Source organism: Arachis ipaensis, chromosome B3 (assembly GCF_059453495.1).
Source record: "Arachis ipaensis isolate K30076 ecotype BB chromosome B3, ASM5945349v1, whole genome shotgun sequence".
In the NCBI taxonomy this organism is placed as follows: domain Eukaryota; kingdom Viridiplantae; phylum Streptophyta; class Magnoliopsida; order Fabales; family Fabaceae; genus Arachis; species Arachis ipaensis.
The window spans coordinates 48,329,474-48,343,783 of NC_142438.1; the positions used below are offsets into that span (position 1 = coordinate 48,329,474).

Sequence of the window (14,310 nt, forward strand, 5' to 3'; positions counted from 1 at the left end):
ATTTTGTGGCTCCATTTGAGAGAGAAAAGCAATGTTTATTTCTTCATTTGCCTTTCTAGTGGAGGAACGAGTTTTGACACCTTCAGAAATGTCCCCAATGACAAATTCCTATGGATAGTTCTTTAGGAATCTCCACTCACAAGGTCTAGTGGACTTAGAAGCAGATTCGGTCACTGAGGGATTCAATGAACTGGTGGTTTCAGGATTTTCGCCAGTTTCATGAGACAAAACAGAATTGTCTCCTACAGGATTTTTAGCAGCAGCAGTTTCTGATTCAATTTGCTCAGAATTCTCATTTTCATGATTTTGTGCCTTTTCATCATCCTTTTGAACCTAATTTTCTATATCACAGTCTTCCAAAATACTTTGAACCAAGTTACTGTCACAAAATATAACATGTATGGACTCCTCAATTATTCTAGCATCTTAATGATAAACTCTATATGCTTTACTAGTTGTGGAATGTCCTACAAATAAACACTCATATGTCTTTGGATCAAATTTTTCCAAATTATCTTTGTTATTTAGAACAAAACATTTGCATCCAAAGATATGCAATAATGCAAGTAATTTAAATTTGGTGGGTGACCTTTCCAAAGTTCATAAGGTGTTTTCTTCAAAAATTTCCTTATGATAGTTCTATTCAAAATGTGGCAAGCTATGTTAACCGCTTCAGCCCAAAGGAATTTCGGAACATTACTCTCACAAAGCATGGCTCTTGTCATTTCTTGAATACTTCTAATTTCTTCTTTCCACAAAACCATTTTGTTGTGGTGTCCTTGGACAAGAGAAGTTATGAGATATTCCAAATTCTTCACAAAAGGATTCAAATAATTGGTTTTCAATTTCAGTTCCATGATCACTTCTTATAGAAGAGATCTTTAAATCCTTTTCATTTTGAACTTTCTTGCTAAAAATTTCAAAGGCCGAAAAGGCTCATTTTTGTGTGCAAGAAATAAAATCCAACCAAACCTAAAGTAGTCATCCACAATTACTAAACCATAATGTTTACCACTTAAGCTTTGAGTTCTTGTTGGACCAAATAAATCAATATGTAGCAATTCAAGTGGTCTTTTAGTAGAGATGTCTTCTTTTGATTTAAATGAGCTCTTTGTTTGTTTTTCCATTTGGCAAGCATCACAAGTGATGTCTTTGTCAAACCTTATTAAAGGAAGACCTCTTACTAATCCTTTCTTGATAAGTTTGTTAATTTGAAACATACTTACATGTCCCAATCTTTTGTGCCATAGCCACTTTTAAGATTTTTTAGAATGAAAACAAGTTACATTTTGATCCTTTAGTTCATCAAGGGTAAGTCCATACACCTTATTACAACGCTTAGCAATAAACAACACTTCATTGGTCTTTTCATTTATAACACAGCATTCCAATCTTTTAAAAATTACCAAATAACCCAAATCACACAGTTGACTTATGCTCAACAAGTTATGCCTTAAACCATTAACCAAGAAGACATCATCAATGAAAGTAGAGTGATTATTACCTACTTTTCTAATAGCCACAATTTTACCTTTTCCATCATCTCCAAAGGTCATAAAGCCTCCATCATACTTGTTTAGTTTGATGAAGAAGGTTGACCTTCCAGTCATATGCCTTGAGCATCCACTGTCCAAGTACCACATATCCTTTTTGTTCTTGGATGCTAGGCAAATCTGCATTAAAACTTCAAGTAACTTTAGGTATCCAAATTAATTTGGATCCTTTGAAGTTAATCCACCTTGGCTGTGCAAGTGCATTGAAGTCACAAACAACATTGTAAATTTGGTTTCTTACTATTCTTTTTTCAATGAAGCATTGTGAGTATGAATGACCAAATTTCTTACAATTAAAACAATGATTTTCTAATTCTTGTTGCTGAAATTGACGTGAGTTATGATGCTGAAAATGATTAACGGACTGAAATTTTCTGATTTTTGGAAGAGGTGCATTCTTTTGACAAAATGATTTTTGTTATGATTGTTCCTTTTTGTAAAAGCATTCCAACAAGAATTTTTGAATGAGTTTTGGCTTTTTGAAAATGAGGTTCTATTGTTAAATGTTGGTTTTTTTAATGTGACCTCATTAGTTGGAACATAGCCTAGACCCGACTTGTTAGAAACAGTTTTGGTTCTTGAAGACAAAGCATTTTCATTTGAAAAGGAACTTCCATATTTTTCTTTATATATGGGAACATGTTCCAAAACAGATTTGTTCATGTTGGACTTAGTTTTCGATGAAGAGGCCAGAAATATTGTAGGAGATCTATCAAAAACAGCATGATCGTTTGTCACATATCCTAAACCAGATTTTTCAAACAATGGTCTTTGATTTGCAAGTAATTTGTCCAAGTTGCTAGAACTTTGAGCAAATTTTGCTAAGTCACCATTCAATCTTTTAATCATTTCATGTAGTCTTTCATTTTCAGCAATAAGCTCTTGAGAAGGATTCACAATGTGCTTTCCTTTTAGTTTTTCAGGTTCAGATTTTAGAAATCTGTTTTCTTCAATAATATCCAAAGCACATTCAATTTTCTTCACCTTTTCTCTCAAAAAATTATTTTCATCTTTCAACATCTCTTTTTCAGATTTACATTTAGTGTATTTTTCCAGCAGTTTTGAAGAATTTTTCGTGAGATCATCAATTATAACGTGTAAATCATATATGGCCAAGTCATAGTAATTTACCTCATCAAGCTGATCATCACTAGCCATGAAGCAGATTTTATCTTCACTTTTGGAGTCTTCTTCCTCATCCGAATCATTCTCAAGATCCTCCTAAGATGCCATGAGCACTCTCTTCTTTTCTTTCTTCCCTTTGTCCTCCTTCTTGAGCTTTGGACAGTTGAACTTAAAATGTCCAGCCTCCTTGCAATGATGACAAACCACCTTACTCAAGTCCTTCTTGTATTCCTTTGAGCTTGACCCTTTGTACTTGCCTTTGTTTCTCATTATCCTTCTGAGTCTCCTAGCACAAAACATAAGTTCATCATCTAAAAAACCATCACTAGACTCACTCTCTTTTGATTCTATTTTTGACTTAAGGGCTATTCCCTTTTCTTTGAGTCCGGGTTTGTGTGTGTGACTTCATAGGCAAGGAGTTTTCCTCTCAGCTCATCATAGGTTATGGGACTTAGGTTGTTACTCTCGGCTAGAATAGTGGCTGTTGTTTCCCATTCCTTTGTGTGGCTTCTAAGTAGTTTCTTACTAGGGTTTGTTCTGAGTAGGTTGTTCCCATAGCATCGAGGTTGTTGATTATGATTGAGAATCTTTCAAACACTTCATCAATACTTTCTCCATCCTTCATGTTGAACATCTCGTATTCTTTTCGCAACATATCAATCCTCGTTTCTTTGACCTGTTTGGTGCCTTCGTGTGTAACCTGGAGTTTCTCCCAAATTTCTTTGGCTGTCTTGCATCTAGACACCTTTCGGTACTCTTCAAAGCTGATAGCACAATGAAGAAGATTGAAGCCTTTAGCATTCAGCTCCATTTTCTTCTTGTCGTCATCATTCCATTCAGTTTCTTCATTTGGAGTCATCACTCCATCAGCACTTGTTTTTTGTTGGAATTTTGCGGCCGCTTACAACATCTTCCATATGTTGTAGTCAATGGATTGGATGAAGATCCACATCCTTTCTTTCCAATAAGTATAGTTCTTCCCATTGAAGAAGGGAGGCCTGTTATTTGACTAGCCTTCAGCTAGAGTGTAGGCAACTATGGTTGTACCCAAGTTGTTCGCCATTGGACCTTTGCTCCAAGCGGTGAAGCTTGATTCTTGAGACCCTGGCTCTTGATACCAATTGAAGGTTGTAGAAGGCTTAGAGAAGGGGGTTGAATTTATGACCTTCTTTTGCTTTAATGAAATAACCCTTTTAAAACAAACTTTCAGTCTGAATCTGTTTGAACTCAGCAGCGGAAAATTTATAAGACAATTTAGTTTTGTCTCATGAATATCAAAAAACAGAACAGAGCAGGAAAGAGAGAAGCTGACACTATCATGTATCCTGGTTCAGTTGCCTTATACAATACAACCTACATCCAGTCTCCACCACAACTGTGGTTGAATTTTCACTATAGTTAAAGTATTACATACACCAATTCTACAGGATTGACACAATCCTTTCACTCTCAAGTTCTAACCTAACTTGACTTGGTTATGCTAATAACTAACTCTTCACCCTTAGTGCTAACCCAACTAAGAAAGGGGTACCTCACTGGTACAAGATACAAGACCCAAGAAACAACCTAAAGAAATCTGAAATCACTCTAGGCTTTTCACTCAAGTGTTTTTCTTTGCCTATTTTCACTCTTAGACTCTTTCAAGAACTCTCTCATTCAGCCTTTTACCTCAAGAAATTACAGAAAGATAAACATTGAAAAGAAAATTACAATCTGTAAAACATGAAGGAGATTAATGCTTAAATAGCCTCTTTGCTATGTGATAAACCAAATTTGCTTGTCTCTGATTTAGTTCCTCACTCTGGTGGAATGCTCCTTTGACTAGGAAGCACTGTCCAAGTTAATGAACTTCTTCAGAGAACTCTTCTCAGAACATAAACCTCAAAATACTGGTTCTCTCTCCTTACCTTCAAACTGAAGTGATTTTCCTATTTGTATGATTTCAATTTTTCACACCAAAGGCTTGCTTCACACAGTTGACTTCTTCTTCTCACAAAAACAGAGCAACAGCTATGCAGAAGAGAGATGGGACTGTAGCAGAGATTTCAGATTTCATGCATTCATACCTTCCATCTTCTCTTTCATCCTTTTTCCAAATATCTTCAAAAATCTAAACAATTTATTTTTGCTTTGGCTCCAAGTTCCTTTCTTGACCGTTGATCCACAGCAGAACTCCATAACATCCATTTTCTTCATTTTACCAGAAATGGGTATGAGGGGGAAGGAAGCTTCAGCAAGTTACTTTAGGGTACCAATAATGGAAAGATCTTTTTGATTTGCCTAAGATCTGATTTTTCCCTAACTTTTGATTTCTTCTTCTTTCTTCTTTGTAGCTAACCTCTTTTTCCTTTTAGGATGTGAACCATGGCATGGCCATCTTTGACTTAGGTTAACTTGCTTTGATCAGAGTGATTAGACATTAACTTTTTGTGATTTACCTTTCTCTCTCTTTCTTTTCTGATGAAAGAACAAGAAGAACGAAGCTCTCTCTTTCTCTTTCTTTCTGATTCTTACTGAAGCAAACATATGTGGTGCTTTGGAAGGCTTCAGCGTGTTCATGGGCTTGGGTTGGATTTATTTTTCATTCAGCCCAGCTGATTCCTTTGCATGATTTCCTTGGGCTTTCAGAGTTAGAGAGCCCACCGAAAATTCTTGTTTCTTTACTCTATTCCTTTGGGCTGCTGCTTCTTTAGTTTTGGCCTGTAACACTAATCAAGACCATCAAAACTAATTGGGTGTTTAACCCAATAAAATAATGTTTGTCATCATCATTTAAGTTAGTTAATTTCTTAACTCAACAAAGATAAATAGACAAAAAATATTAGAAATTAAAATTTATTAATTTAGAAATAATTATATATAAATAATTCGAAAGGACTATTTTAAAATTTTTAGGACTTTTTAAGTACTGTTTTGAGATTTTTTTAATTTTTTGAAGATTATTTTGTACTTCATCCTAGAGATTAATTTGTCCATAACACACATGTGGACACTTAACGGCAATGTGTGCAAGTTAACGTTTCACGTCAGCAGTCACCATTTGTCTAATGAAAATAAATATTAAAGACTTTTTTATATTTTAAAACTTGAAGTACATTTCAAAAATTTAAGGGACTAATTTGGATAATTATTCCAAAAAATTTCTATACTCATATTAAATTTTTCACTAATATTTTAAAAACAATCAAGTTTCAACAAATTATAATTAATAACTTATAATCTGGTTATTATTAAATAAGTATATAAAATTCTAGTATTTTTTCATAATAAATATTTTTTAATTATATTTTTATATTAAAGTAAATATTTTTATTTTAATAACTAACTAATTATTTTATATTTATTATATTGTTATATACTATATGTATTTATTGAAAAATAATATTAATAAATATCATATAATCATAAAAAATATAATTATATTATAATTAATAAAAATATTTGATATTTTTATTTATACATATTTAATTACATTTATATTAATAATTATGAATAATAAAAAATATAATTAATTTAAATATAAGTGATTATAAAATAAAAATAATATTTAAAAAAATTATTATATATTTTTAACTATATAATTAATAATTAACATTTAAAATAATAAGAAATAATATAGTTTAGTGGCAAGAAAAGCATGCAGGTTCAAACTACATCTTTATCAAATTGAAATTTTTTTCGAGCAATTCGATTAAACCGATTTTTACTAGTTTTAGACAATTTTTATCAATTTTAATCAGTTTTAATCTTTAAACGATTCAGAGATGAGACTGAATTGAACCGACTAAAAATTCGATTCACTAATTTTTTAGTCAAATCGGCCGATCTAATTCGGTTTTTACAATTATAGTTTCTTTTCTTTTGAAAAGTGAATTTTTTTTATATTAGGGTAAAACTCATAAAAAGCCAAATATCGTAATGTAACATACATCTTTGACTAATATTAAAAAAATTTAGCCGATTATATGTCTTTTTCAATTAGTCAAGTTAGATAGGAAAACTTATCCGATTCTTTTTCATTTTTCCCTTAATAGTTTTATTGGTTTATCTTTCTTTTATATGAGACAAGTGAAACGTTTTGGATCAAGATAGAAAGAAAAGGCATAATGTGCAATGTAATGGTTTTTCAACATCTAAGGCATAATGTCTTTTTTTATGCATAATGTTTGAAGGCATTTATCTAACTGCAAATCTAGACTAAATTCTCAGAGTGATTTAAATGGTTTCTAAGATTCTAATTATATTAATTACGTTTTTTAAATTGAAAAAATTATATCATATTAGTTATTGATCTATTTTTTGTTAATAATATGCCGACGTGATTTAATGACGTGGATTTTTTTTATACGTGTCAACTCATGGTTTGGTCACGTATAACGATATAATGACGTGTCAGTCAGTGACATGTTGTATGCTGACATAGATGGTTATGCCACGTATTACAATATTATTTGTCCACGTGTTATCTACTATGTCATCGTTACATATGCACCAAATTAGTCTCTTATTTTATATCAAATGACTCATTTTAGTTCCTAAAATTGAATATCGTGCACCAAATTAGTCCCTTCATCAGTTTTTTCTCCTTTTTTTTATAAATTCAAAATTTTTAATATTTTTGAATACACTTATTTTAATTTTATCTTTTCACAAGTTATTTAAATACAAGTACTTTTATAAAATATTTTTAAAATTTTAGTTTTAATTATACAAATTTTTTTCTACAATATTTCATTAAAAAAATTATATGAAATATTGATATTGATTTAGTAAAGAGTATAAGTTAAGAGTATAATAATATTTCTTAATATAAATTTTTTAATATTTAACACCTTAATAAATATTTTAAGAATACTTGATAAGGCACTTGTTAACTAATATAAATTCTGTTACGGATCCGACCCACGGATCCCGCATACCCGGTTACCCGGGGACGACCCGCTTCAACACGAAGGCCCAAACACCGGCCCTTCAAAGCCTCTAACCCAAATATCTCTCTTATCTTAACTAAATAAGATAAGATAAGATATCTACCGTCACCTATAAATAAGAGGACCTAGGTCCCCCCAGGTATTCATTGATTCCACACACTTTCTGCCTCTTAGATCCATTCTGACTTGAGCGTCGGAGTGTCTTTGCAGGTATCTCTCTTATCTTAACTAAATAAGATAAGATAAGATATCTACCGTCACCTATAAATAAGAGGACCTAGGTCCCCCCAGGTATTCATTGATTCCACACACTTTCTGCCTCTTAGATCCATTCTGACTTGAGCGTCGGAGTGTCTTTGCAGGTACCTCCCCCCATCGTCCCAGCCAAGCCATCCGGATCCAGTTCGCCCGCGGGTTCCCGATCCACCCTTCAAACCGTACCAGAGACTTCTCGTACATTGGCGCCGTCTGTGGGGAACCCTGCGCCAGCTGGACCCAATGGGGGACGTCCTGGAGGAAACCCCCTCAAGCCAGGATGACTCTCAACCGATTAACCCAACCCCCGAGCACCGTGAAGTCACGAACCAAGCGAGAATAGCAAGCACTATCCAAAACGCGAACGATCACAACATCACGGACCGACGACATCCTGAGAAAGCCAGCGACAAAGCAGCGCAGATCATCCAGGATCTCTGCCTCCGAGTTCAGGAACTCGAAGGCAAGATAACCAACAAAGGAAAACACAACAACGAGCACGGAAGCCATGCAACCTCCAGATCAAGATCTCGCCGCGGAAGGTCGCCAACCCGACGACACGACAGAAGAGACGGTCGCAGCTCATCACGCGATCACAGACACGAGAAATCGCCAGAACGGCGACACAACAAGAAACATAACCGCAGCGCTTCTCAAGATCCGAGTTATCAACACTACTCAGACGAAGATCGGAGGGACCGAAACACCAAACGCACGAGAAACGACCATATAATAATGGGAGCTACACCCTTCACAGAAAGAATCTTAAGGGCAAAACTCCCCAAAGGCTTCGACAAACCTACCGATATGAAATACGATGGAACTAAGGATCCCCAAGAACACCTAACGGCTTTTGAAGCCAGAATGAACCTAGAAGGAGCGGCCGACGCGGTCCGATGCAGAGCCTTCCCGGTAACCCTCGCCGGGCCAGCGATCAAATGGTTCAACGCCCTCCCGAACGGATCCATAGCCAGCTTCCACGATATTACACGAAAGTTCATGGCCTAGTTCACTACTAGGATCACCAAAGCCAAACACCCCATCAGCTTACTAGGGGTCATGCAAAAACAAGAAGAATCCACAAGAAAATACCTCGACCGCTTCAACGACGAATGCCTAACGGTCGACGGACTCACGGATTCCGTCGCAAGCCTTTGCCTGACCAATGGGCTAATGAACGAAGATTTTCGCAAACACCTCACCACCAGACTGGTATGGACCATGCATGAGATCCAGAACGTCGCCAAAGATTACATCAACGACGAAGAAGTCAGCCAGGTCGTCGCCGCCAACAAACGGCAGCACGGCAACGCCCAGCGCGGCAACTCGGCTTCTCACCAAAACCCAACACTCAAAGAGAATCAACGGGACCACCCCAGGCCGACCAGCCGACCACCGAGAATAGGCAAATTCTCAAATTACACGCCCCTGACAGCACCAATTACCGAGGTATACCACCAAATAGCAGATAGAGGCATCATTCCGAAAGCCCGGCAACTCAAAGAAAGGACAGGAGGCAACAAGACCCTTTACTGCGAATACCACTGAGGTTACGGTCACAGAACACAAGATTGTTTTGACCTTAAAGACGCCCTTGAACAAGCCATACGAGACGGCAAACTCCCAGAATTTGCCAAAATCATCAGAGAACCGAGACGCGCGGAGAGAGACAGGTCGTCGGAGAGGGAAGGACGTAACCCGAGAACCCAAAAGCAACCCCCGAGGGAAAGCCCAGAGGAAGATCCAACCATCATAGTAAACGTCATCACTGGCAAAGATGTATCAAACAAGTCAAAACTAACAATGAAGAAAGACCTCAAGGTAATGGCTGTAAGGAACCAAGTCCCAATCTCCGCGGCCGACAAAACGATAACGTTCTTACCAGAGGACTGCCAACACGGCACCTCAGCCGAGGATGCCCCTTTCGTCATCTCAGCTAGAATCGGAACAGGACTCGTACGAAGGATACTGGTAGACACCGGGGCAGACTCAAACATCCTTTTTCGAGGAGCCTTCGATAAACTCGGACTCCGCAACGACAACCTCCAAACACACCGCCACGGCGTCACGGGACTCGGAGACAACTTCCTCAAACCAGATGGCTCAATCACACTTCCCATCACCATAGGAACGAGCAGCCAGAAGAAGACAATCCTATCTGAATTCGTAGTCCTAAAAGACTCCACAGCCTATAACGTGATTCTCGGAAGGAAAACAATCAATGACTTCTCCGCAGTTATCTTTACCAAATACCTCCTTATGAAATTCAGAACCGACGACGGCTCTGTCGGCACCATCCACGGGGACCGAGAAGTCGCAGCCGAATGTGACAACACCAGCCTAGCCCTAAGGAAGAAATCACGAGGTGCGGCCGGAGTATTCCTAGCCGATCTGGATGTCCGACAAGACGGCCAACCCAGGCCAGAGCCAGAAGGGGATATGGAAAAACTACAAATAGGGCAAACCAAGGATGAATACACCTTCATTAATAGGAACCTCCCATACGACCTCAAAGAGGAGCTCTCTCAACTCCTGAAACAAAATAGAGACCTGTTTGCATTCACACCGGCCGACATGCCGGGAATAAACCCCGACCTAATGTCTCACCGTCTAGCCGTGGACCCCAAAGCTAAACCAATAGCACAAAGGAGAAGAAAAATGTCACCGGACCGAGCCACCGAGGTCAAAAAACAAGTTAAAGCCCTACTCGAGGCCAACTTTATCCGAGAACTCCCCTACACGACCTAGCTAGCCAACGTCGTACTAGTGAAAAAACCTAATGGGAAATGGCGAATGTGCGTCGACTACACGGACCTCAACAAAGCTTGTCCAAAGGACGCCTTCCCCCTACCAAACATCGACGGATTGGTAGACGCTGCATCCGGTCACCGATACCTCAGCTTCATGGACGCATACTCCGGATACAACCAGATTTCGATGCACCGACCAGACGAAGAGAAAACAGCGTTCATCACCCCAGACGGGACGTATTGCTACACAGTAATGCCCTTCGGCCTAAAAAACGCGGGAGCAACCTATCAAAGACTGGTTAACAAGATATTCCGAGACTTATCCGGTAACAAATTAGAAGTCTACATAGACGACATGCTCGCCAAGACCGAATCCGGCGAACAACTAACCGACGACCTCAAAGTCATAATGAACACCCTACGAAAGCACCAAATGCGACTCAACCCGGCAAAATGTGCCTTCGGAATGGAGGCAGGGAAGTTCCTCGGCTTCATGATTACGCAACGCGGAGTTGAAGCAAACCCAGAGAAATGTCGTGCCATCCTCGAGATGACGAGCCCCAAAAACCTTAAAGACATCCAAAGGCTTACCGGCCGACTAACGGCATTGTCACGCTTTCTCGGGGCTTCGGCCCAAAAAGCGACCCCCTTCTTCAAACTAATGAAAAAAGAAGCCCCCTTCAAGTGGGAGACGGAATGTGAAGAAGCATTTCAACACTTCAAGAGGGTCCTAGCGGAACCACCAATCCTCGCCAAACCCCAAACAGGGGAAACACTTTACTTATACCTCTCCATAACGGAAGAGGCACTCGCAGCAGCACTCGTCCGTGAAAACGAGAAAAAGGAACAAAAACCCGTATACTTCATAAGCAAAGTCCTACAAGACGCGGAAGCTCGCTACTCACGCTTAGAAAATCTAGCTTTCACACTCCTTACAGCCTCCCGATGCCTACGACAATACTTCCAAGCTCATCTCGTGACGGTTCGAACCGACCAAGCGGTCAAACAGGTGTTGCAGAAACTCGACCTAGCTGGAAGAATGCTAGCGTGGTCCATCGAACTATCCCAATTCCAGATCAAATTCGAACCCCGGAATGCGATCAAAGCACAAGCTATGGCCGACTTCATCGCCGAGATGACCCCGGGAAAGCTCACCCCCGAATCATGGAAACTACATGTCGACGGCTCATCAAACTCCACCTACGGAGGCGCCGGAGTCATACTCAAAAATCAAGACGGAATCACGATCGAACAGTCGGTACGATACGAATTTCCAGTATCGAACAACCAAGCAGAATACGAGGCCCTCTTGGCAGGCCTATCCTTAGCCCAGGAAGTCGGAGCAAAGGTCCTAGAAGTAAATACCGATTCACAAGTACTCAGTTCCCAAATTAACGGAGACTACCAGACACGAGACCCCCTACTCCAACAATACCTCGCCAAGGTAAACAAACTAAGAGAAGGATTCGAACACGTCACCATACGGCACGTCCCTAGGGAACGAAATGCCAGAGCAGATCTACTCTCCAAGCTAGCCAGTACCAAACCCGGACACGGTAACAAATCGTTAATCCAGGAAGTCGTTAAGACACCTTCCGTGTCAACAACAACCAACGCTCACCTGACAATCTTAAACTAGGGATCTTGGACCTACCCGATCCTGCAATACCTCCTCGATGGAACACTGCCACCAGATCCCAAAGAGGAAAAGCGAATAAAAAGGGAAGCCGCCAACTATACCATTGTCGCAGGACAGCTGTACAAACGCGGATTCTCACAACCCCTGCTCAAATGCATAGAACCCGAGAACACGGAGTACATACTCCGTGAAATCCACAAAGGCTGCTGCGGTCACCACGTCGGAGGCAAGACTTTAGCCCAAAAAGTCATCAGAGCAGGCTACTTCTGGCCCACGGTTATCCGAGATTCCATACAAATAGTTAAAAACTGTGACAAATGCCAAAGGCACGCCAATATCCACCAAGCCGCACCGCACCAGCTCAGCACCATATCGGCAGAACGGCCGTTCGGCACTTGGGGCATCGACCTCGTCGGACCCTTCCCAACGGCACCCGGCCAGCTTAGATACCTCATCGTCGCCATAGACTACTACACTAAATGGATCGAAGCCGAACCCCTGTCCTCCATAACGGCAACCCAATGCCGAAAATTCCTCTGGCGTCAGATCATCACCCGATTCGTGATCCCCGAGATCGTTATCTCGGACAACGGAACCTAATTTACCGACAAAAAATTCAAAGAATTTTTAGAGGGGCTACATATATCCCACCGTTTCAGCTCGGTAGAACACCCTCAGACAAACGGACAGGTGGAATCCGCGAACAAAATAATCGTCAAAGGACTTAAAAAGCGGCTCGACGAAGCCAAAGGACTATGGGCCGACGAGCTCGGATCGGTACTATGGTCATACCGAACCACACCTCAAACAACAACGGGAGAAACACCTTTCCGACTAACATACGGGGTTGAGGCGGTCATCCCGGTAGAAATCGGAGACCCAAGCCCCAGAAAAACGGTCGGAGGTAACGACGAGGAAGCAGAACGAGACCTCATTGACGAAACAAGAAGCATAACCCATCTCAGAGAGCTAGCCCTAAAGCAAAGAATCAGCCTGAGATACAATCACGGAGTCATCCGGCGAGAATTCGCGGCCAACGACCTCGTTTTACGACGAAACGACATCGGCCCCCCGACCCCAGGAGAAGGGAAGCTCACCCCCAACTGGGAAGGACCATACAGAATCAAGGCCGTAATCGGAAAAGGAGCGTACAAACTCGAACGGCTCAGCGGCGACGAAGTCCCGAGAACATGGAACGCCGCCAACTTGCGACGATACTACGCCTAGACCAACCCACAAGGTCGCACCCTTGCCCTCATTTCTGTTTTTGTACTTCTCCTACCAGTTTACAAATTCTAAGTTTTTATTTCATCTAAGTTTTAAACTCGGGTACTCTTTCCCTCCACCAACGGAGGGTTTTAACGAGGCCCAACCATCAATAAAAATTCCATTAAAAACAGCTATTTATATTTTCCTAAATGTCCCAAAAACGGAACGAAAATACGGCCACAATTGGGGGACTGATCACCCCCCAGGCCCGAAATACGCGGATATCCATTAAAAAATCCGACCAAACGACGGTCCGAGGGAACAAATAGCCTAAAAACGGAATATAAAGAAGGCCCGGACGGCCCAAAAACAACATAACAACGGAACATACAAAAAGGCCCGAACGGCCGATAAACACTAATAAAACGAAAGTTCGGTGTTCCAAAATCCCAAAATACACGGCCCTTGGCCATCCAAAAGTATCCAAAAACACAGTCTGAAGAAAAATCCAAAAAAGATAAAGATAGAAAGCTACTCGAGGTCAACGATCTGGCCATCACGAATGGTCTTGAAGGCCCCCATCACGGACACATCCGCACCAGGAGCCAGCACTAAAGCCTGAGCCCTCATCATCTCCTCGGTAGCCGCAATCGCACCCTTTGCATCAGCCAATAACTCCGCCTTCTCCCTCCTCAAGGCAGCGACCTCGGCCTTCAAAGTCTCTGATTCACCGAGAAGCACAGCCGCCTGAGAACCCGCATCAGAAGCCCGTTGCCGCTCCTCCGCCAGTTGAGAAAGAAGCGAAGTCTCAACCTCGGAAAGCTGGAGAATCTCCGCCCTGGCTTCCT

At 40.5% G+C, this 14,310-nt stretch overlaps 1 protein-coding gene across 1 annotated transcript; it reads left to right on the forward strand.

Moving 5' to 3' along the window:
• The first annotated feature begins 10,801 nt into the window (after nucleotides 1–10,801).
• Nucleotides 10,802–12,253, forward strand: LOC148570543 (uncharacterized). The gene is made up of 2 exons (XM_088507081.1): nucleotides 10,802–11,419; nucleotides 11,690–12,253. The coding sequence occupies exons 1-2, from the start codon at nucleotides 10,802–10,804 to the stop codon at nucleotides 12,251–12,253; spliced, it is 1,182 nt and encodes a 393-aa protein (XP_088363207.1).
• The last annotated feature ends 2,057 nt before the right edge of the window (nucleotides 12,254–14,310 follow it).